At 40.9% G+C, this 22,914-nt stretch overlaps 3 protein-coding genes across 5 annotated transcripts in view; 1 reads left to right on the top strand and 2 right to left on the bottom strand.

Moving 5' to 3' along the window:
* Positions 1-2,884: 2,884 nt before the first annotated feature.
* Positions 2,885-3,823, bottom strand: LOC121035270 (putative olfactory receptor 10D4). Its single transcript, XM_040482804.1, has one exon. It carries the CDS (start codon positions 3,818-3,820, stop codon positions 2,885-2,887), a length of 936 nt encoding a protein of 311 aa, XP_040338738.1. The 5' UTR covers positions 3,821-3,823.
* A 9,510-nt stretch (positions 3,824-13,333) lies between these two features.
* On the bottom strand, positions 13,334-14,241 carry LOC121035327 (olfactory receptor 148-like). The gene is given in 2 exon segments (XM_040482850.1): positions 13,334-13,857; positions 13,860-14,241. Coding segments are annotated over 2 exon segments (906 nt in total).
* Positions 14,242-18,970: 4,729 nt separating this feature from the next.
* VWA5A (von Willebrand factor A domain containing 5A) overlaps positions 18,971-22,914 on the top strand; it is a 37,121-nt gene continuing 33,177 nt past the window's right edge. For 2 of the 3 annotated variants that reach the window (XM_040483381.1, XM_040483382.1), the window contains exons 1-4: positions 18,971-19,053; positions 20,027-20,071; positions 22,483-22,540; positions 22,660-22,862. In XM_040483381.1, the coding sequence (XP_040339315.1) occupies positions 22,498-22,540; positions 22,660-22,862 (246 nt within the window). In that variant the 5' untranslated portion in view covers positions 18,971-19,053; positions 20,027-20,071; positions 22,483-22,497. The remainder of the gene's footprint in view (positions 19,054-20,026; positions 20,072-22,482; positions 22,541-22,659; positions 22,863-22,914) is intronic. The other variant, XM_040483380.1, reaches the window with a different exon arrangement.

Below are 22,914 nucleotides of genomic sequence, written 5' to 3' on the forward strand. Positions count from 1 at the left end.
AGAGAAGAGATTCAGGACTGGCTGGAATTAAATGTTAATACACATTATGGGAAAACTCAGCCATTATAAATAAACAAGTGTTTATTATCTTTTAGTATTGTCACGTGTTTCTTCCCAGTAAAAGTGATAAAGTGCTTAAAACAATGTGTGTGTGTGTGTGTGTGTGTGTGTGTGTGTGTGTCTGTGTGTCTCTGTGTGTGAGTTTAAAGAGCATAAGAGTGGATTGGGGCTCCTGAGTGGCTCAGTCGGTTAAGTGTCCAAGTTGGGCTCAAGTCATGATCTCATGGTTCATGAGTTCGAGCCCTGCATGGGGCTCTGTGCTGACAGCTCAGAGCCTGGAGCCTGCTTCGGATTTTGTGTCTCCCTCTCTCTCTGACCCTTTCCTGCTCGCACTCTCTCTTTCTCAAGAATAAATAAACATTTAAAAAATAAAATAAAATAAGAGCATAAGGGTGGAAATTGTAAAACATATGCCTATTTGAGCCCTTGCCTGCCAAAGGGGGATTTCACGCAAGAAAGTGAGGGTGTTTACATTTGGGAAGATGGGAAGCAGTGAGTATGAATTCTTGAAGCCTGGAGAAAGAAAGAGGCGAATGGGTATGAAGAAGGCTGACGACATCATGGGCAGGGCTTAAAGAGTTGGGGGTAGCTCTCGTGTTTCCCAGTTAACAGAATATTTAAGATGATAGCAACCTTGCTATAATAGAAGTTATTAAGTTTGGAGATGTTTATATTAAAGAGATAAGGGAAAATCGAGCCGTTGTTTACATTTTATCCTTTAACATTTGACATGCTTATTATTTCAGATCAGTTGTTGCTCATCTGGAAATGCCTTCAGTGTAACAAAGCTTGCTTGAAACTAGATTAGTGTCCTTTGGATTTTTAGCCAGAGTGACTACTTCATTGCTTGTAAGGTATAGTTACAACCTCACATTAGAGGTTGCTATACAGCAAACCACAAAGCATTGATGATTGGCATCTGTCACTGGAGCCCGTTTAATATTTTCTAATAGCTCATTCCACACCCAGTGTGATGGTTATAGTTTCTTTTTTTTTTTTTTAATTTTTTTTCAACGTTTTTTATTTATTTTTGGGACAGAGAGAGACAGAGCATGAACGGGGGAGGGGCAGAGAGAGAGGGAGACACAGAATCGGAAACAGGCTCCAGGCTCCGAGCCATCAGCCCAGAGCCTGACGCGGGGCTCGAACTCCCGGACCACGAGATCGTGACCTGGCTGAAGTCGGACGCTTAACCGACTGCGCCACCCAGGCGCCCCGTATCTGGGGAACTTATTTTCAATTACCTGCTGATAGATAGGAACTGTAGGTAAGAAAAGGAAGAAAAGAATCATTGCATTATGAAAAATACTGTTTTACTCCTAAAATACTGCTTGCTTTCTTTTTCTTCTTCCATCCCTTTCCTCCCTCTGTCCCTTCCCTCCCTCCCTCCCTCCCTCCCTCCCTTACCTCCCTTCCTCTCTCCCTCCTTCCCTCCCTGCTTCTTTCTTTCTTTCTTTCTTTCTTTCTTTCTTTCTTTCTTTCTTTCTTTTTCTTTATTTCTTCCTCTCTTTCTCTCTTTCTGTTTCAGTGCATTATTTATTCTCTGCTTCCTTCCAAAAAGGATTTAAGGTGACTTACAAGAAAAGCCATAAACAATTGGTATGTAAAATACACAAAGAAAAAACAAAATCAAGAAAAGAATACGTTAGTTACAAAATTGAACACTGTTTCTATAAATAAAATTTACCTGTTTTTTCCTTAACATCATAAAACATAGAGATTAAAGGTGTCAAAACAAGTTATACTGATCTTATTATGAGAAAAGAAGAAATATGTTCTTTTCAACAGAGAGGAAAATTTATTACTGCCACCTGAATCTGAGTGAAAATTCTAACATGGACTTTCTATAAGAGACAAAGATAAATCAGTATTCCTTATTTTGGAGAAAACACGAAGTAACGTATTTAAACTTGATTGGGTTGCTTGTTTTATACTACCTTTTACAAAACTAAAGCTGATTCTTTCAGGAGCTAATAAATGATTCAAGTTCATAGTCTTCCAGACAACTAATAATGCAAGAAGAATGGCCAGATCCTGAAGGAATGTGTACACTAGAAAAACCTTATAACTACACTTGACTACACATGAGAAAGATATTACTTTAAACGTTACCCAATTTAGTGTGAGTTTTGGCGTTGATTGGCAGAAAATTGGAGGCTATACTCTACAAAAAGAAAGGGTATTGAGTTCTGATATTCTACATTAATCTGGACTTTCTTGAATTTTTTCCATTCTCCCTTCTCTCTAGATTTTTATGAACACAATTAAAATTTTTTTAATGTTTATTTTTGAGAGAGAGAGAGAGAGAGAGAGCGAGCGAGCGTGAGTGGGGGAGGGGCAGGGAGGGAGGGGGACACAGAATCAGAAGCAGGCTCCCAGGCTCCGAGCTGTCAGTACAGAGCCTGACGCGGGGCTTGAACCCACAAACCGTGAGATCATGACCTGAGCCGAAGTCCGAAGCTCAACTGACCGAGCCACCCAGGCGCCCCTAGATTTTTATGAACATGATTTTAACTGATACTATGAGAAAGAAACTTTCAGAGATTTAAACAACTAAGAAATGCTTTAGGAAGGATGGTGGTTGGGAGAGAATTCATGCAGCATAAGAATCAGTTCAATGTCTACTAAGTGGCTCTATTTATTATCTTTCATTATAAAACAGAGGAAACATGAAAACAGACATACAATATATTTAAAAATCTAGTGAGGTTAAGTGGTAGGTCAATTCAGAGTACATTTAATTTCAATATCTTGGAAGGTGAAAATGAGAATTTGTTCTAAGAAATGGAGAATCAAACTTTGCCCAGCAAAGCTTTAGATTTTCTCATTTATTCTTCACAGAGAAGCCTCTCTTGTGAAATATATTCCAAAGGGCTGATTTTACATCCTTATTCCTCAGGCTGTAGATTAGTGGGTTCAGTGTGGGGGTAACAAGATTGTTCACTATCTGAATTATTGCGCCAAGCAAGGCGCTGGGATTGGGCTGTAGGTAGATGATGATTACCGGTCCATAAGCACAAAGAATTGCAGTGAGGTGGGCACTGCAGGTGGAGAAGGCTCTTTGCCTGCCCTCTGCTGAGCGAATTTTTGATACGGAGATCCCAATGCAAGTGTAGGAAACAAGGATGAGAAAAAAGCAAACGAGAGACAAAAGACCAACATTTGTAAAACCAACCCTCTGGGCTAGAGCTATATCACCACAGGCCAGAGGTAAGACGGCAGGTATATCACAGAAGTAGTAGCTCACCTGGTTAGAGTCACAGTAGGGCAACTGGAAGGTGAGGGAGGTTAGAATAATGGCGTGAACACAGCCACCCATCCAGGTCCCTGTGGCCAAGATGGAGCAGACCCTGCGGTTCATGATGACCATGTATCTCAAAGGATAACATATGGCAACAAAGCGGTCATAGGCCATCACTGTGTACAGGAAACACTCAGTGCAGCCCAGGAAGTGGTAGAAGAAGACCTGGGACACACAGCCCTGAAAAGAGATACCCCGACTCTGCCCTGAAAGGTATAACAGCATCTTGGGAACAGTGGTTGAAGAGAAGCCCAGGTCAAACGTGGAGAGATTTCCCAAGAAAAAATACATAGGAGTGTGAAGCCGAGAGGAGGAGATGATAGCTGTGAGGATGAGCGCATTTCCCAAGAGAGTACCCAAATATAATGACAAGAACAGGAAAAAAAGGACAGTCTCTAGGCCCTCTGTCTCCGGGATTCCAAGCAGGATGAATTCAGTTACCGTTGTGTGATTTCTCATTTTTATGGAAGAATCAACTCTTGGGTGTCTGTGGAAAGAAATCTGTGGTTAAATTTAATATGTATATAAATGAGCTGTGTTTAAGTCAGTGAACTGGAAAAGGAGCCCAATGATCTAGAAGAGTAGTGCTAGAATTGTCTTCATCTGCTCGCTTCTCTCCAAACTGGGCATCTCTCTGCAGTGCAGTTTCTATTTAAAGGTGCCCCTTATTACAATATCACCAAGAAGCCTTACATGACCGGTCTCCTATCTTCCATTCTTTATGCACACTACTAAATTGCATTGATACCGGTGCTACTTTGCAATTCTAAAAGGACAAATATGAAGGCTCAATGTCTTTATGACAAACAAGGTCCAATTCAAGGTTCTTACATTTATCTAAGACAATCTGGTTACATTAACTCTCCCCAAAATCATTTATAAGCCATTCATACAAAAGATACAGAGTCTTTCTTACATGGTCTCCCTAGGTATAAGGTCAACAATGGGACACTCTCCAAAAGAAGGGTCTGAGATAGCTCTTAATGAACAAAAGATTATATTTAACAGGGTTCACATCCTCCGGATTTTGGAGCAATCGAGTAACTGGTAGCCTCCATTTCAGTCTCCAAGGTCTATCTCATCTAACCATACCCAAGCTAAGCAATAGCCTCGTTTCATGGCAGTAGAAGACACAGGGGTAGTAGAGGTTCCTCTCCAACTTCCATGTTTAAGAAAAAAACAACTTCTATCTTTTCAACTTGTTTTAACTTTTCCAATACAGTGATATCCTTAAATTATAGATCGACTCATGAATGCTATTCCCTAAGATCTTTATCTATCTGTCTATCACTTAAAAAAAAATTTTTTTTTTGATGATTGTGAAGGGAAGGAGACAGTGAGATCTAAAATAAGAGAAGTGAAGGGCAAACTTTGGGTGCTTACATGGCAAACAGGGAACAACACTGGCTGGTTCTATTGAATGCTGTTTTCCTTTCCTTCTCCAGCAGAAGGAAAGAGCCCTCCCCTGCTAAATTCCCATCTGTCTGTAGTCTGCAGGTGGTTATCCTGAATTCTTCTCTTTTCAGTCACTTTTTAATAGAATGTCACGAATTGAAATGCACTTTAACTCCCTCACAGAAATTTCCTCTCTGACTCCAGAAACTGTGATCATTCCCAAACGCAGGAGATTTTAAATACCTTTGTCTTCCTTTGGGTATTAACCCCCCAAGTCAGGGATCCTATTGAGTAAGAGAGCAGTTAATTACTTGGTCTAATTGGACCTTAGAAATGAGAGAGAGGGGGTGGGGAGGGAAGAAAAGTGATTAAAGAGGAAATCTTTTATGATTTCTGTTGTAAAATATACTTCAGTGGAATAATAATTAAATTCATTTGGTGCCAATATCACGTATTTTGTATGCATATTTATGTATTTACTACTCTTTTATATGTATGTGTTATTTTAATACACAAATTCTGTTATTTTACTGCACTGCCTGATAGGATTGACTTATTGAATGCAACAGGAACTGGGGTAGCCCAGAGAATTAAACAAATGAGTAAAAAATGTAGCTCATGGAAGGTTGGGAACTAGGGCAGCTCCGGGGCCCACGGCAGTAAGAATTTTGGAGCAGTCACGGGGCACCGCCACCAGATGACTCAGCCTCAGCTGCCTTTTGCTTCCACGTGCCTCAGCTCCAGATTCAAGTCTGATTTTCTTGGTTGGGTCACACGCCTAGCGTGTGGTACAGGGTACAGTGGTACAGTGGAATTGGTCAGTTCTCCAAAGGGTAGTGGAAAAGCTTATTGCCAGGAAAAAGGGGGAAGAAGAATGTAAGAGGCCAAGAGAAAGTTCAGCTATTACTGGAAGCATACAGGGTACAGTGGTACAGTGGAATTGGTCAGTTCTCCAAAGGGTAGTGGAAAAGCTTAGTGCTCATCCCAAAAGCTGCCCTCCTCAATACCCATCACCCACCCTCCCCTCCCTCCCACCCCCCATCAACCCTCAGTTTGTTCTCAGTTTTTAAGAGTCTCTTAGGCTTTGGCTCTCTCCCACTCTAACCTCTTTTTTTTTTTTTTCCCCTTCCCCTCCCCCATGGGTTTCTGTTAAGTTTCTCAGGATCCACATAAGAGTGAAAACATATGGTATCTGTCTTTCTCTGTATGGCTTACTTCACTTAGCATAACACTCTCCACTTCCATCCACATTGCTACGAAGAGCCATATTTCATTCTTTCTCATTGCCACGTAGTACTCCATTGTGTATATAAACCACAATTTCTTTATCCATTCATCAGTTGATGGACATTTAGGCTCTTTCCATAATTTGGCTATTGTTGAGAGTGCTGCTATAAACATTGGGGTACAAGTGCCCCTATGCATCAGTATTCCTGTATCCCTTGGGTAAATTCCTAGCAGTGCTATTGCTGGGTCATAGGGCAGGTCTATTTTTAATTTTTTGAGGAACCTCCACACTGTTTTCCAGAGTGGCTGCACCAATTTGCATTCCCACCAACAGTGCAAGCGGGTTCCCGTTTCTCCACATCCTCTCCAGCATCTATAGTCTCCTGATTTGTTCATTTTGGCCACTCTGACTGTCGTGAGGTGATATTTGAGTGTGGTTTTGATTTGTATTTCCCTGATGAGGGGCAACGTTGAGCATCTTTTCATGTGCCTGTTGGCCATCCGGATATCTTCTTTAGAGAAGTGTCTGTTCATGTTTTCTGCCCATTTCTTCACTGAATTATTTGTTTTTTGGGTGTGGAGTTTGGTGAGCTCTTTATAGATTTTGGATACTAGCCCTTCATGGTTCATGAGATTAAGCCCCACGTCAAGCTCTGTCTGCACTGACAGTGCAGAGCCTGCTTGGAATTCTCTCTCTCTCTCTGCCTCTCCTCTGCTCTCTCTTTCTGTCTCTCAAAATAAATACACAAATTTTGAAAGGAACTGGGATTTGGCCTATTCTCTAGGACTTTTGGCCATAGAGATTTCAGTGTTTAAGGAGTGTTTAGGTAGATCTACTACACCTCTGGAATTTTGATATAAAAAGTAAACTTAATGTTTTTGTTGCACATGATAAAAGGATGTAAAAGTTCATAATTCTACCATTTTATTTGTTCTTGTCTTTAATGTTTTGAAGTCAAAATAGTCTGTACAAATAAAAAAGATGATAAATACACTTTTGAGTAGAAAGTGAAATACCGTTACATTTACCTTGGTCTGGTAACAATTTATTCAGGGAAGATACGTGTCATGGACCATCTTTAGTCCATGATTTAGAATTATCCAACCTGATTTAGAATTAAGGTGACATGTGCTACATTAATATCATGGTCACATTGAAAATACAAATGGTCTACATTCCCAAAAGGTCAGCCGTTTTCAGCTATGATACTTATTACAGGACAGTGATGAGATCTCAGTAGGGTAGACTTTAATAAAATAACTCTGAAAATTTTCTTATTTTTGTTTACACTTTCCTCCAGAAACTGCAAAGATGTTCCAGAATTATCATAAGCAACAAAGGTAAAATTGCAAGTTATTTTTATCTGCATTGTTAAGCAAATGGTTTGGTTTTTATAATAATAAATTGTCATTTAAGCCACTAAGTTTAGTGGTTGTATTTTGGGTAGCAATAAATAACAGAAACATTAATTTTTGGCATTGAGACTGAACCTGTAAAGGCAGCTTTCATTCAGTCTTCGTTTGTTTTGTTTTTTGTTTTTTAAATTTTTATTTGAATTCCAGTTAGTTTCAGATGTACAGTATAGTAATTCAGCACTTCTGTACATCACCCTGTGTTCATCGCAAGTGTCCTCTTTAATCCCAATTACCAATTTAACCCATCTCCCCACCCACCTCCCCTCTGGTAAACATCAGTGTGTTCTCTATAGTTAAGAGTCTGTTCCTTGATTTGTCTCTCTCTCTTATTTTTTCCCTTTTCTTGTTTATTTTTTTCTTAAATTCCACATATGAGTGAGATCATATGGTACTTGTATTTCTCCAACTGGCTTATTTCACTTAGCATTATATTCTCTAGCTCTATCCATGTCATTGCAAATAGCAAGATTTTGCTCTTTTTTATGGCTGAGTAATATTCCATTTGTGTGTGTGTGTGTGTGTGTGTGTGTGTGTGTGTGTGTATCTCACATCTTCTTTACCCATTTGTTTATTAATGGAACTTGGGTTGCTTCCATATCTTGGTTATTGTAAATAAAGCTGCTATGAACACAAGGGTCAGTCATTCTTTTTTTTTTTTTAAATCTTCACTGAGCTGCAATCGAGAAATAAAAGTTGTGTATATTTAAGTTGTATGATTGGATGTTTTGATGTACATATACATTGTAAAATGATCACCACAAAGCTAATCAACATATCCATCACCTCTCTCTTCCTTTCCTCTTTTCTCTCTCTCTTTTCTTTCTTTCTTTCTTTCTTTCTTTCTTTCTTTCTTCTTTCTTCTTTCTTTCTTTTTTCTTTCTTTCTTTCTGTTTGTGGCAAGAACATTTAAAACCTACATCTTAGCAAATTTCAAGTATTCAATACAGGATTGTTAATTATAGTCATTATGCTGTACAATACATTTCTAGAACTTCTTCATCTCATTGGGGCACCTTGGTTTCTCAGTCCAGTAAGCATCCAACTCTTGATTTTGGCTCAGGTCTTGATCTCATGGTTCTCAAGCCTGGTGTCCGCCTCTGCCCCGGCAGTGTGGAGTCTACTTGGGATTCTCTTTCTCTCTCTCTCTCTGCCTCTCCTCCACTTGTATGCTCTCTCTCTCTCAAAACAAACAAACAAACAAACAAACAAACAAACATTAAAATAAGAAAGACTCTCTCTCTCTCTCCCTTTGCCCCTCTCCCCCGCTTGTGTGCTCTTTCTCTACAATGAAAAAAAAAGCAAGCAAAAATAATAGTAAAAAAAATCTAAACTAAACAAGAAGCTGAGACAAGAAAGGGTTGACAGAGGAAAGAAAGCCACGTAAAAAAATTAGAAGTTTCAATGAAGTCATTTATTCACTCCTGAAAAATTAAGAAGCAGCTGCCATGATGTGCTAAAATCGCTATGTTCTGGTGAACAGGAATTGGCCTTGGTCTCTGCCCTCAAAGAGCTTACGGTCTAGTAAAAGAAGAAAGGCATTAATCAAACAATCATACATATAAGTTATAAATATTTAGGGTGGCAAATTCTAGGAAGAAAAGTTCAATGGGTTGAAAAGTTCTAAAGGAGAGTGTTTGTGTTCACCCATGTCCCTCCTTCCTGTCAGTAAATGGGTGTGCACATCATGATTTGTAGCTAGGTGCTGTTCCCTGAAGGTCCAGATGGATGTCCCTGGGAAAATGTTATCTGATCTTCCACCTGAAGAGCGAGTAAGAGTGCAGGAAGGGGAAGGCACAGCATGGTGGAGGCCGGGATAGAGCATGTGCAAAAGCTTTGGAAGGGGGACACAGCCCATTTGAAGAACTCAAGGAAAGAGGAAAATAATTGTGAGGTAAAGCTTGAGAAGCCAAACAGCAATTACTCAGGGCCCAGCCGGTCACTGTAAAGGTAATGGTCTCTCTATGAGGAGCTTTAAGAAATGCTAAGATGGGGGCACCTGGGTCGTTCAGTCAGTTGGAAGTCAGACTTCAGCTGAGGTAGTGATCTCACGGTTCATGAGTTCGAGCCCCCAGTGGGGCTTGCTGCTGTCAGCCTGTCAGCATGGAGCCTGCTTCAGATCCTCTGCTCTCCTCTTTCTCTGCCTCCCCCACCTCACATTCTCTCTATCTCAAAAAATAAATAAAACATTAAAAACAAAAACCCAAAGAGGGTCTTCGGCAGCATTACATTTGAGTATATTATGGGAGAGAGGGAATAAGAAGAGATAGTTCTAGCTGTCAGAGGGAGCTAGAATACACCGAGGAAGATAAATAAGGAAGATCCTTGCACTATATAATTTGAGATACGTGGTCAGGAAAAAAGGAGAAAAGCCAGTCACAAAGTCAGAGAGATGCTACTGAGAACGTATGTGGATTAATGCCCTGCTTTAGCCTAATCTGATGATGTTAGAACAGAACTTCATTTTTTGCCTGTACCTGAATGTACCCTGAGAACCAGACTTTGATTCTGATCATCATCAGGTAAAGCACCACCCCCCCGACCCCCGCCATAGGTATCTTCTGGGAACACTCAGAAGATTGGAATCAACAGAGGATAGTAACTAATGAGGATGAGAAAAATAGAACCACACTCTTTGGGATTAGAACATTTTATTACAAATTAGTTGGGGCACAATTTATAAACAACATAATACACATTACACCATTGGTTTTAGAAATGAATGTCTAGTTTTTCCTCAAAAGTAATTGTTCTTTTTTTTCCCCTTAAAATTTCTGGCATGAATAATTAACCTCCCTTGATCCCATAATGAGGTTTTTTTTTTTTATCTGTTTTCTCTTGAAAATAGCTCTTTTAAAAAATAAATGTCACAATGTCATTGCAAAATCATGAGAGTGATGCAGAAGCATAAAGAAGAAAGTGGAAATAACTCAAAATTGGATTACCCTTTTTTAATACTTGGGTGAACACTCTTTCAGTCATCCATTTACACACAGATAATTTATATGAAGATAAAAAAATAAGGTGTAAGTATTCACAATCTGTTTGTTGCTTCCATCTGCTATATGGAAGCCTTTGTCATATTTCTTGAGCCTTTGTTTTATAAACCCAGTGTATTGGGTAAGGGGAGGGCTAGAGAAGCTAGGAAGGAAAGATTCATGAAAGAAAAGGCACGGCGTGACTTATGGAAAATAAAAGGAAGAGTCACAGGTGGCTAAGAGAAGGGATTTTCGGGGGGCTTGAAGACAGGAATAAGAAATGATGTGGGGTAGCTCTCATACATCAGAAATATTAAAAGGAAAAAAGCAAGAGTAAGATTTTTGGGGGGATGTGTGTGTGTGTGTACAAGGTCAAACATTTATTTTCCCAGTTTCTGCAAAATTGCTAGATTGTGTACAGCTGTGTGAGGATGTGAGCTAGAATCCTAGTTTTATCCACAAGCAAACTGTGTGACTTAGGGAAACTCACTTGACATCCCTAAACCTTGTTTCATCTTCTGTGAAATGGTCTCCGCATTCTTAACGTAGATAAGGTAGAGAATGTACATAAAGCAATTGCATAGTGCTAGGTAAGGGTTAAGGACTCAGGGAATAGTGACTACAGGCACATCCCTTGAAGGACAACTTAGGCTACATATCTTCTCTTCCCACACCAAACTGAGATGTTAAACAATCAAACTGTGATTTGAGAGGGTTCAGAAGTGTATGTAGTTACAAGACAAGGGAGAGAACTAGCAAACTCAAAAACCACAGGAAATGTGAAAAAAGGATAAGCAAATGTATTTTTCAATTGTGGTAAACTACACACTGCATAAAATTTGCTATCCTTACCCTTTTTAAAATTTTAAAAAATGTTTTATTTATTTTTGAGAGAGAGAGAGAGAGAACGAGTAGGGCAGGGGCAGACAGAGAGGGAGATACAGAATCCAAAGGAGGCTCCAGGCTGTGAGCTGTCAGCACAGAGCCCAACATGGGGCTTGAACTCGTGAACCGTGAGATCATGACCTGAGCTGAAGTCGGATGCTTCACTGACTGAGATTCCCAGGCGCCCCATCTTTACTGTTTTTAAGTGCAGTTCAGTAGTGTTAAGTATTTTTGTACTGGTGCGCCATCAATCTCCAGAACTTTTTGCAAAACTTGGTGTCAACCTGAGACTCTATATCCATTAAACAACTACCCATTTTCCCCTCTCCCAGCCTTTGGAAACCACCATTCTCTTTTCTTTTTCTGTTGATTTGACTACTCTAAATACCTCGTATAACTGGAATCACATGGTATTTGCCTTTCTGTGACTGGCATATTTCACTTAAAACAATGTTCTCAAAGTTTATCCAGGCTGCAGCACGTGTCAGAATTTCCTTGCTTGTTCAGTCTGAACAATCTTCCATGTATGTATATATCACGTTGTGTTTATCCATTCACCATCGGAATCCTTATACTGCACCTTAAGTCATTTATCTACACTTATATGGGCTTCATTTTGTCCTTTTTGTTTTATGCCTTTTGTAAGGGCAGTAATATATTTTTTTATTTCGGATTTTCAATTTTTTTTTTTTTTGCTTTGTTTTAAATGCTTTCAAGTAGGTTGGGAAGCTTTGTGAATAAGAATGGAATATAAAAACTACAAATCACCAAAATGTCATGAAAACTAAGGGCTGTTGTGTCTGTGAGATCTCCAGCAAATAACACCCTTCTTTCTCCTTAGATTCTGGAAAAAAAAATTGAAAAATAATGATCAACTCCAGTATTATTGGAGACCAAGCTGGAAAATGGAACTTGGTGGGAGAACCAGATGATCTTGGTGATTGACCTCATAATTAGGCCTTCTTCTCCTCAAACAACACAGGACAGGAAGAAGGCTTTCCCCACCTTTTCATACTAAGGAGTAACATTGGCAGGATGGGGTAGAAGGAAAACCAGAACAATAGGAGTTAATAGGAGTTAATAGGAGTTAATAGTTAATAGGAGTTAATAGACCCAAGCCCAGCTTGGGTCTAGGCCTGGCTTTACCACGTAACTAGATGTGTTACAAAGGGCAAGACAACGATTGCTATTTCTCAGCGCCACTATCTGCATACGGGAGAATGGATAGTGGCAGAATAAAGAGAGATAATAGTAAAGTCAACATGTGAACATGACCTATGCCAGGGAATATTTTCCCAGTTATTTATTGAACATTTTCTATGCATCATGAGCACTGGAGAGAGGTAATAAGGATGAGCAAATTGCCAAGCAGGACTTTTAAGGAGTCATGTAAAAAAGGGATTAAGAGTAGGGGCTTTGAGTTACCTGGATCTGAGTTCGAGGTCTGCTTTACTGCTTATTGTGCAAACTTGAGTCCACTACTTGAGGTCTCTAATCCTCAAAACCTTTTTTTTTTCTTTCTATACAATGGGAAATTTACTGTATGGGGTGATGCGAAGATTAGATAAGATAATACTGTGAAATGCTCATCATGGTGCCTGCAGAGCAGATCATGCTCAACATGTGTCATTACTATTCTTAGCAACATGGAGGAACTGAAAATGTTTATAGGCAGAAAAGAGGAACGTTCCAAATGCAGCAAGAGAAATGAAGTGAAGGGTGATTTAGCCTGGAGATGGACTATTGAGGGGTGCTTCTTAGACCACCACCGATCCTCACTATCCTCAACAAGACAAACTTGGTTGCATTATGAAGATAAGAAGTCTGTCTCCAGCTGCTTGCTATGCCCCATGGATTCCTTACCCAGGAATAAGGCACTGAGGATAATATTAGGGGGATAATTTTTGGGGCCCCAAGTGTTACAGAGACATGCATAGAAACTCTTATTAGGGAAACAAAATATAACACTTTCAAGGAAGCATTTTCTACTATCTTCTTATTTATTTAAGAGGAGAAAATAAGTAGATGATGTTGAGACAAAAATTTCCAAAATCCATTTAAGAAACCCCATACTTTATGCCAGAGAAATAAATACTACATTGTAGAACACTCTTTTCAGGGATCTTTTCACTTTCCTGTTTCTTAAGGAATAGATTAACGAGTTCAGCATGGGTGAGACAATATTATTTAATATTCGCACCACAGCACCAAGCAAGGGGTTGGGTGAAGGCTGCAGATAGATGATGATTACAGGTCCATAGGCACAGAGGATTGCGGTGAGGTGGGCACTGCAGGTAGAGAAAGCTTTCTGCCCGCCTTCTGCTGATCGGATTCTCAGAATGGCAATCCCAATGCGTGTGTAGGAGATACAGACACTGAACCAAAGCATTAAAGCCAGAAAACCAACATTAGTGGAGCCCACTTTCTGGGCCAGGGAGCTGTCAGTACAAGCCAGGGGTAAGACAGCAGGAATGTCACAGAAGAAGTACTCCACCGGGTTGGAGCCACAGTAGGTTAACTGAAAGGTGAAGGAGGTCAGGATGGTGGCCTGGAGACAACCTGCCAGCCAGGCTGCCATAACTAAGCTGACACAGACCTCAGTGGGTGACAGATGGCCACAAAGCGGTCATAGGCCATCACAGAATAGAGACAACCTTCGCTAGACCCCAGGAAATGGTAGAAGAAGAGCTGTGCAGCACAGCCCTTATAAGAAAGGGCTTGGCTCTGGCCAGAGAGATAAAATAGCATCTTGGGACAGGTTACAGATGGGAACAACGTGTTGAAAATAGATAGGCGTCCCAGAAAGAAATACATGGGGGTGTGAAGGGTAGAGGAAGAAACAATTGCTGTAAGGATGAGTAAATTGCCAAGCAGGGTGAAGAGGTAAGCAAATGAGAAGATGACAAATAGCACAGTCTCCAGTCCCTCTGTCTGAGGTATTCCCAGTAGAATAAACTCCTGGAACTCTGTGTGATTCCTCATGTTCCCGGAGCAGAGGTCTGGATAGAGATAGACGGTGAAAGCATGAATGTGGAGAATGACTCGAGGCAGACACGATACCAGGACATTCATCACCATCAATCTTTGTTTATTTAAAAATTTTTTTAAAGAATTTCATTTTTAAGTAATCTCTACACCTAATATGGGGCTCAAACTTACAACCCCGAGATCAAGACTCACATGCTTTACTGACTGAGCCAGCCAGGTGCCCCGAGCTTTGTTTAAACATAAATATGATGCTGAAATTAAGAATTAGGCTTCTGCCAAAGACATTGAGAGGACAGTGAAGCAAATAGAGTGTACGCTTTTATGTCACGGGATGTCATCTTCCTTAATGAACATGGATACAATGTGATACGAAACATTACTATGGTGAAATACTGGATGGGCTAAGAGAAGAAAGAGCTCAATATTGAACAGATGAACATAATTTAACTAACATCCACAGTCAATTGTACAATAATACATGCCCTAAAATAGACTAACCTGGAAGCCACTTCCTCCTGATTTCTTTTCAGAACATGTCTACAGTTAATCAAAGACACGGTCAAATACCCTAAATATTCATCAAAGGTTAATGTGGGCACCCACACCTTTGACGACAATAATAGATTGCAATTCAGTGCGATGTGCATTAGAATTTGAATTGCATTAGTATTATTCTAATTGAATACATTCCATAGTTTGAAAATTTTCTTATTTAGCAATGTTCATTTGACTGAAAAGAAACTATCAGTGATAAATCTGGATGTGATCCTGGGGTTTTAAATTGTCTAAAGATTAGTAGCTAAGTTGTATTATGTAGAAGGTAGGTTTTAGTAAAGTTATATCGCCCATGAAGATGTAGATACGGATATTTAATCTTTGCCAACACCTGGAATTTTTGACCCCTTAGTGCACCAAAAGGATTTCAATCCTGCAACTGTTTTGTGTTCTCTGCTTTTTAAAATTTTTAATTTTTATTTTTTTCTGGTAAGAAAACTTACCAAGGGATCTACTTTCTTAACGGATGTTTGAGTGTACCATACAGTATGATTAACTGTAAGCACAATGTTGTACAGCAGATATCTAGAGTTTATTCGTTTTGCCTTACTGAAACTCTATACCCTTTCTTCTGTCCCCGTCTTCTCTCTCATCCTTACCTCTGGCAACCACCATTCTGCACTCCGCTTCTATGTGTTTAACTATTTGTTTTATTTTATTTTATTTATTTTATTTTTGGGACAGAGAGAGACAGAGCATGAACGGGCGAGGGGCAGAGAGAGAGGGAGACACAGAATCGGAAACAGGCTCCAGGCTCTGAGCCATCAGCCCAGAGCCCGACGCGGGGCTCGAACTCACGGAGCGCGAGATCGTGACCTGGCTGAAGTCGGACGCTTAACCGACTGCGCCACCCAGGCGCCCCTATTTGTTTTATTTTAAAGGAAAAAGTCACAAAACAGAATATGTTGAGAATAGGAATTGCCACCAGGGTGTGCTGTGGTCAGCTGTCTGTTACAAGGCTAGGATTCAAAGGTGCTTGTGAATTGTCCATAAAGGCATGCATGATACTCTCGCTTTCAGTTTTGGCTTTCGTGATTCAATGGAGATCCGAAGTATATGAAAATCGTCTAATTATAATTTCCTGACTTCCAATTATAATTCCTGATTGATTTCTTCAATCCTCTTCTATAATTAATAGTTACTAGTTGATAATTTTATCTTCTAAAAAAATTGGAAGTGGTAAGATAGGTTAATAGTATTCATATATACAAAAGAAATTCCAAAGGAACTGAATTTAGGTTCTATTAGACTGTAAATCCCCTGAGAGTAAGCATCATAATTTGTCATTAAATCCACAATACTTATCACAGTGCAAGTAAAGAGTTGGCATTTAAGTATTTGTTAGATAAGTAACTGAATGAAAAGTTGGAAATTATTTTATAGACATACTTCGAGTATAAGTTCCATGAAGAGATTGTGTCTATTCTTGTTCAGCACTATATCTCTAGAACTTAGAAAATAGTAGCATCCAGGAAGTGTGTTTATTTGAATAGGATTTTAGAATGCTCTGAAATGATTCCTTTTGTTTTTAGACTACTTTAGGCCTTTTTTTATTAATCCTGGAAAGCAATGGCTATAGTGAGCCTCCTGTTAGCTTGAGAGTCCATGCCTAACAAAAGGAATTTAGGTGTACATCAAAATGTAGGGTATCTAATTCCTGAACTAGAAGAGATAAGATGAGCCTTGAATATATTCATAATTGCTGGTGACTCATTATTGTCTCTTGTTGGGGGGGGGGGGGAAGCATGTACTTGACAGGTAGAAGGGAGAGCTAAGGAAGAATGGACCTTCCTGAAGAGAAGGAAAAGGAATAAGTCATGATTGGTGGTGCATTTCTATCAGTGAATAGGAAGAGGGGAAAGTGAGGAGGTGGTCATACTCTTTTCTTTGATTTTTTTTAATGTTTATTGTTTATTTTTGAGAGAAAGAGACAGAGAATGAGTGGAGTAGGGGCAGAGAGAGGGGGGGACACAGAATCCAAATCAGGCTCCAGGCTCTGAGCTGTCAGCACAGAGCCTGAGATGGGGCTCAAATCCACCAACGTGAGCCAAAGTCAGACACTTGACCAGCTGAGCCACCCAGGCGCCCCAAACTCTTTGCTTTGAAAGGGAATGGTGTGATGTTGCACACATCATTTTTTGTTTCCCATTGGCCAGAACTCGGTCATAATGTCATACCTAGCTTTAAGGGAGGCTAGGAAATGTCTTTATTCTGAAAGACCATAGACTTGGTTAAACTTGGGCTAAACTTGAGAATTGATATTAGAGATTACTGAGCAACCTAAAGTCACAAGGACAGAATTTTGGGTGGAGACACCTAATCTAAGGTGGCTTGTATTTATTCTCTATTACACTACAAATGTGTTTTCGTTAAGCACTCACACTACCAGATATTTTCTTCTTTATTTACTTGCTTATTTGTTTATTGACTATTTCCTCCCCCTGCAATGTAAGCTCCAGATAGGGAATGGTCTTTGTGTCTTGTTATTGCCACAATGCCAATGTCTAGAACAATGCCTTGCATACAGTAGAAGCCCAGTAATTATATGTTGACTAAAAGAGTGAATTACAAGGGGCGCCTGGGTGGCTCAGTCAGTTAAGCATCCGACTTCGGCTCGGGTCATGATCTCACGGTTCTGTGCTGACAGCTCAGAGCCTGGAGACTGCTTTGGATTCTATGTCCCTCCTTCTCTCTGTACCTCCCTCACTCACGCTCTGTCTCTCTCTCTCTCTCAAAAATAAATAAACATTAAAAATATTTTTTTTAAAAAGAATGAATTGCATGTTCTCTTTCAAAATTTGATCATTGGATTTATTAAATTGCCTATATGCAAAGAGTGAATTATTCATCGGGCTTACACGAAGTATGAATAAACAGATCAATAAAATACATTCATACTTTTAACAGCTATTAAGGTCTACTTAATTATGTACGTTGTGCCAGATTCAGAGGCTTTTCATATAAGTGTCCTTCCAAGATTCAGTTCCTTCCAACCCAGCTGCCATATACCGTCTGTAGCAAACTATTTTTTTTTTTAACCTCTCTAGTCCAACCGGGTAAGAAGATGAACTCTGCCCATTCTTCCAGCCTCTTCCTTTTGTTGACCAGACACTTCGGCCAACAGAAGTTATAGTCAGGAGAAACAATATCAGATGTGATTTCTACCAAGGGAAAAGGATCATTCCCTCTCACAATTAGTTTGATACATGTAAAGAACATAGTCCTAGAGCCTAAAACTGATAAAACAGAATCTGTGCTTATATTGTGCTTTACCATACATGTGTATATACACACATCACATCACGTCAAGATCCACCGAATCTTTAAAAACAACCCAGGGAGGGAAGTGTGCCATTATTTCCATTTTACAGATAAGACAACAAACTCAGAGAAAGTAAATATGAATACACTGCAGAGACCAAAATGAACCTGAGTTTTCATATGTATTATGTTTCTTTACCCTCTACATATTCTCAATAGCAATACAATTCTTTTTTTAAGCCTCAGACTTAACAGATCATTTTGAAATAAAGAAGACATAGGAAACTTCATCGCTTCTAGTGTTCCTTAGCCAGCAAAATGAGCATAGATATTCTAACTTACTTATGTTGTTAGCCCCAGCACCAAAAAAACCCACAAAAAAGCAAAAAAAGACCCCAAAAACCCAAACAAACAAAAAACAAAACAAAACCCACAATAACCCAAAAAACAAAAACCAAACACCTTAATTTTATGATCCTGATGAAAAATCCATAAGTGATCCATGACTGGAAGACTTGGTCCCTGTGAGCATTGTCCGGTCTCCGGGCCCTCCCCCCCTGTGCTGTTAGGAAGGATGCAGTCTTGGGACAAATAACTCAAACTAGAGATTAGAAGTCAATGATAATGCCCATAAAGTTCAGGGCCTACCATACAGTATTATTAGTAGGGCCTAGTGCACAGTAAGTCCTAGGTAATTCAATCTGTTACAGGAATATGATGTGATTTGATGTGATTGTTGATGTTACTGTGAAAGCACTTCGCTGGTAAAACAGTCTCTTCCCTTTGCCTGTCTTCTGATTGGTCCTTAGCAGAGACTAGGCGTTGGAAAAACAGCAAACGTTCGAGGGTTGAAGAATTTTCCATTGATCCCTTAATCAAGTAGTCGCCACTTTGTAACCGGTCCCTAGAAGGGGCGGGTCTTCCTGGAAATTTTGACTGCAGCTGTTTTCCCCCCGGCTGTGAGTCAGAGCGCCCAGACTGCGGGAGAAGGTAGGGGATCCCGCAGCCCGCGCTGGAGCTGGATCACACCCCTTAACCCTGACGGCCAAGACGCGTCCTTTCCAGCTCCCTTTCCCCATCTCCAAACCCGCTGGGGCTTGTTTTAACTGCAAACCCAAGGGGTGGGGGAATTTAATCCTGGTGTTCGCTCCCCGGGGGTTTTCTGCAGGTTTGGCAGTTTAGGGGGATCTTGGGGGGGGTGGGGGGGGGGGTGAGGGCTGGAAAGGGGATTTAGGCATCTGCTGATTTTCTCAAGGTCCCTCTTCTTTTTACTTTCCTTCTCTTTAACTTTACTTATTTCTCTCTCTCTCTCTCTCTCTCTCTCTCTCTCTCTCTCTCTCTTTCTTGTAGAAGATTGATGTTTTCTCAATTTTATCGAATTTTCTGCTGTGGAAATGGAGTTTCAAACCTCCCCCCACCCCCGACCCCAGTAGGACTGCAGCCTCTAAACCCTTGCCTATAGAAATTTAAGGAAGCGACTCTGGTCCCTTCTGTTAATACTTGGAGGCTGCAAACCTAGGACTGAAATTTTAAAGATTAAATCACTTTCTGTTTCTATCTGAGCTCCACTCCCCTCTTGTCCCCTGCAACAGGCTGCAGGGGTGTGGCCCGCTGCGCCACGAGCGCGCTGGCTCCGCCCTCTCCTAGGTGGGTAGCTGAACCGCTAGGTGCCTGGACTCTTGGATTCCTGAGGGTCCACCTTAACACGCAGCCCTCCGGCTCAGTGGGCCCCCCCTCTATTCTCCCAGCCGCCTCAGAGTCAACGCTTTGACCTTGGTCAGCTGCTGCGGTCAGTGTTGCCAGGTGCATTTCTGAAATGGCATCCTGGGGGGCAGAGAACTAGTTCTGAACCACCATAGTTTGTACGGAGAAGGGTGGGGGAGAAGGTGCAGAAAAGCAAATTCCCCTCAATGAAGGATTTGTTCTGGGGTTAGAATTGGGAAATAAGACTGTTTCTTTGTAGGAGATACCCCTCTGCTTCTGTCTTCTCACCTGGAAGCCATCCTTGGTGAGTATTGCCAAGCCTCAGAGATTGGGTTACTTGACACATTTCTTCAGTTGTCGACGGTCCTGGGTCTTCCTCCTGTTGTAAGCTTCCTACTGATATTTTTAGAAATTTTTCCCTCCCCTAACCCCAGCCCGACCTACCAGATCTTACCTCAGTCAAGCATCTGCATGGAAGTCCTTTTCCTGACCATTCTTTCCTCTCCCCACAGCTGCTACTGCCCTCTGTGTTTCTATCAAATGGGAGCCATTTTGCCACACTCAGTTTTTTTAAATTGTTTAATGTTTATTTATTTTTGAGAGAGAGACAGAGAAAGAGAGAGAGAGAGAGGGAGATCATGAGTGGGGGAGGGGCAGAAGGAAAGGGAGACAGATTCCTAAGCAGGCTCCAGGCTCTGAGCTGTCAGCACAGAGCCTGACCTGGGGCTTGAACCCACGAATGGTGAGATCATGACTTGAGCTGAAGTCAGATACTTAACCGACTGAGCCCCCCAGGCACCCCGCCACACTCAGTTTTTATCCAGTTCTTCAAAATACCAAACACAGAATGAAGAGTCTGATTTATTGGCGCTGATCTGTGGACATGGGTGGGGCATGGTGTACAAGATGCACCATTGCCATCAGATGGATGAGCGACGTGGACATTGCTCTGGATGGGAGTAGGGTGAGGTTTTAAATGGTGATTGGGATGAGCATAGAGGGCCTAGAAGTAGTCCTCCAGAAGCTTCAGAATCCTTGAGGGGGATGTTGTTCTAGGAAGGAAAGTTGCCTTTCTCATGAGCCTGCATGTTTTTCTGGCCTGTGGGTTCCTCAGTGAAGGTTGGGCTTCCCAGAGCCTCGTCTGCTTCTGGGACTCTGGATAAGTACATAAGTTTCTGTTTTTTTCGGCATTCTCTGTACACCAGACACTTCCATTTTAGCTCCTTAAGTTGTATTTTCAGTGAAAGGCCCCCTAACTGGTGCTGGAGATTGTAGCTCATGTCACCCTTTGACAGAGCAGGGAGAGGCAAGGTGACCAGTGATTCTGTTTAGAATGGTGAGAGGGCAGCTTCCAGGGGTACTAGGGCCAATGACTAGGACCAGACCCACCCACTGATTCTCTGGATAAAAGAATCATAGTGTAAATCATAATCTAGATATGTAAATTTATCTTCTTGTTACCATATCACATGAAATAGGTGTCTAAGATTATAATAAAATTTGGAATAGGTGGCTAGGATGGCATGATTTATTTTTAAAAAAAATTTTTTTTTCAACGTTTATTTATTTTTGGGACAGAGAGAGACAGAGCATGAACGGGGGAGGGGCAGAGAGAGAGGGAGACACAGAATCGGAAACAGGCTCCAGGCTCTGAGCCATCAGCCCAGAGCCCGACGCGGGGCTCGAACTCACGGACCGTGAGATCTTGACCTGGCTGAAGTCAGACGCTTAACCGACTGCGCCACCCAGGCGCCCCTAGGATGGCATGATTTAAAATAGAGGTCATGTTGGAGCACCTGGGTGGTTCAGTCGGTTGAGCATCCGACTTTGGCTCAGGTCATGATCTCACAGCTTGTGAGTTCGAGCCCTGCGTCAGGCTCTGTGCTGACAGCTGGGAGCCTGGAGCCTGCTTCGGATTCTGTATCTCCCTCTGTCTCTGCCCCTAATTCACTTGCATTCTGTCTCTGTCTCTTTCAAAATTAAATAAACGTTTAAAAAAAATAAAAAATAAAATAAAATGGAGGTCATGTTGCATATGTGATATTTATATATATATCTTAGAATACTTTGGATGGAGGAAACAGTGGTTTCAGTTGTGTGTCCCAAAAGAAAAGTCACAAGGTAAGTGATCTTAGTTGCAGGGGACCATTATGGATCAAGACGCTTCTTCAGTGCAGGTCTCTGTTTAGCATGATCCAAAGTAACAGGCAAGGTCTATTTAACAACTGTAACAATTACAGCAGGAGCAATACAAGTCTATTATCATTGATCAAACACTTTCTGTAGGACAGGCACTATTCTAAGGACTTCATATATATAAATCCATATATGCATGTATGACAAATAGTATATGGTTTTCATTGTGGAAAGAGAATACTGAGGTTCAAAGGGGTTAAGATAATTTTAGTTCTTCTACATACAGTATCTAAGGAATGGTATATTTGAAAAAGAGGAACTGGTATTTGAACCAGCTTCAGGGTGTTTCAGAGACTTCCTGTTGATTGGGTACTTAGTGAATCTTCCAGTTTACCACTTGGGTCTGGCATTTAGAAGGAGTATTACTATTGGCATCTGCGTCCCCTTCTTCACAGCTTCTTTCTCCTTCCCATTAATCCTCTGAATGTATTCTCGTGCCAGACAGGAGCACATGAGGTCTGGTCTTTGAATAGATAATCCCCAACATATCACTGTATTTATGATGTGTCTTTTCCACAGTAACCCTGCATCACCATGGTGCGCCCTTCTGGCCTTCTAACCCGCCAGGAGGAACCAGGTAGGCATGATTCATGACCCTAACTTGCCATTGTATCTTTGGCATCTAGCCCAAGGCCTGGCATGCAGGAGGCCTTCTGGTAAAGTCTGTTCACCACTTGAACTCTGGTCTATCTCTAGTGCCATTGAAGAGCATCTGTGTGACCTTGTCCATTCGTGAGTTTGTGGCTGGTGTGGCTGCTACCTTAAACTATGAAAATGAAGAGAAATTTCCTCTGGAGACCTTCTTTGTGTTCCCCATGGATGAAGATTCAGCTGTCTACAGCTTTGAGGCCATGGTGGATGGGAAGACAATTAAAGCAGAATTAAAGGATAAGAAGAAGGTACTGGGGATGAGTAGATTATCTCCTCCCTTCTTATTTCCTTAATGCGTAC

Source organism: Herpailurus yagouaroundi, unplaced genomic scaffold (genome assembly GCF_014898765.1).
Source record: "Herpailurus yagouaroundi ecotype Mexico unplaced genomic scaffold, PumYag 161, whole genome shotgun sequence".
Lineage (NCBI taxonomy): Eukaryota > Metazoa > Chordata > Mammalia > Carnivora > Felidae > Herpailurus > Herpailurus yagouaroundi.

Bases quoted from the DNA above. Each gene is read 5' to 3' on its own strand.
- LOC121035270 (XM_040482804.1), bottom strand. From the start codon at position 3,820: ATGAGAAATCACACAACGGTAACTGAATTCATCCTGCTTGGAATCCCG.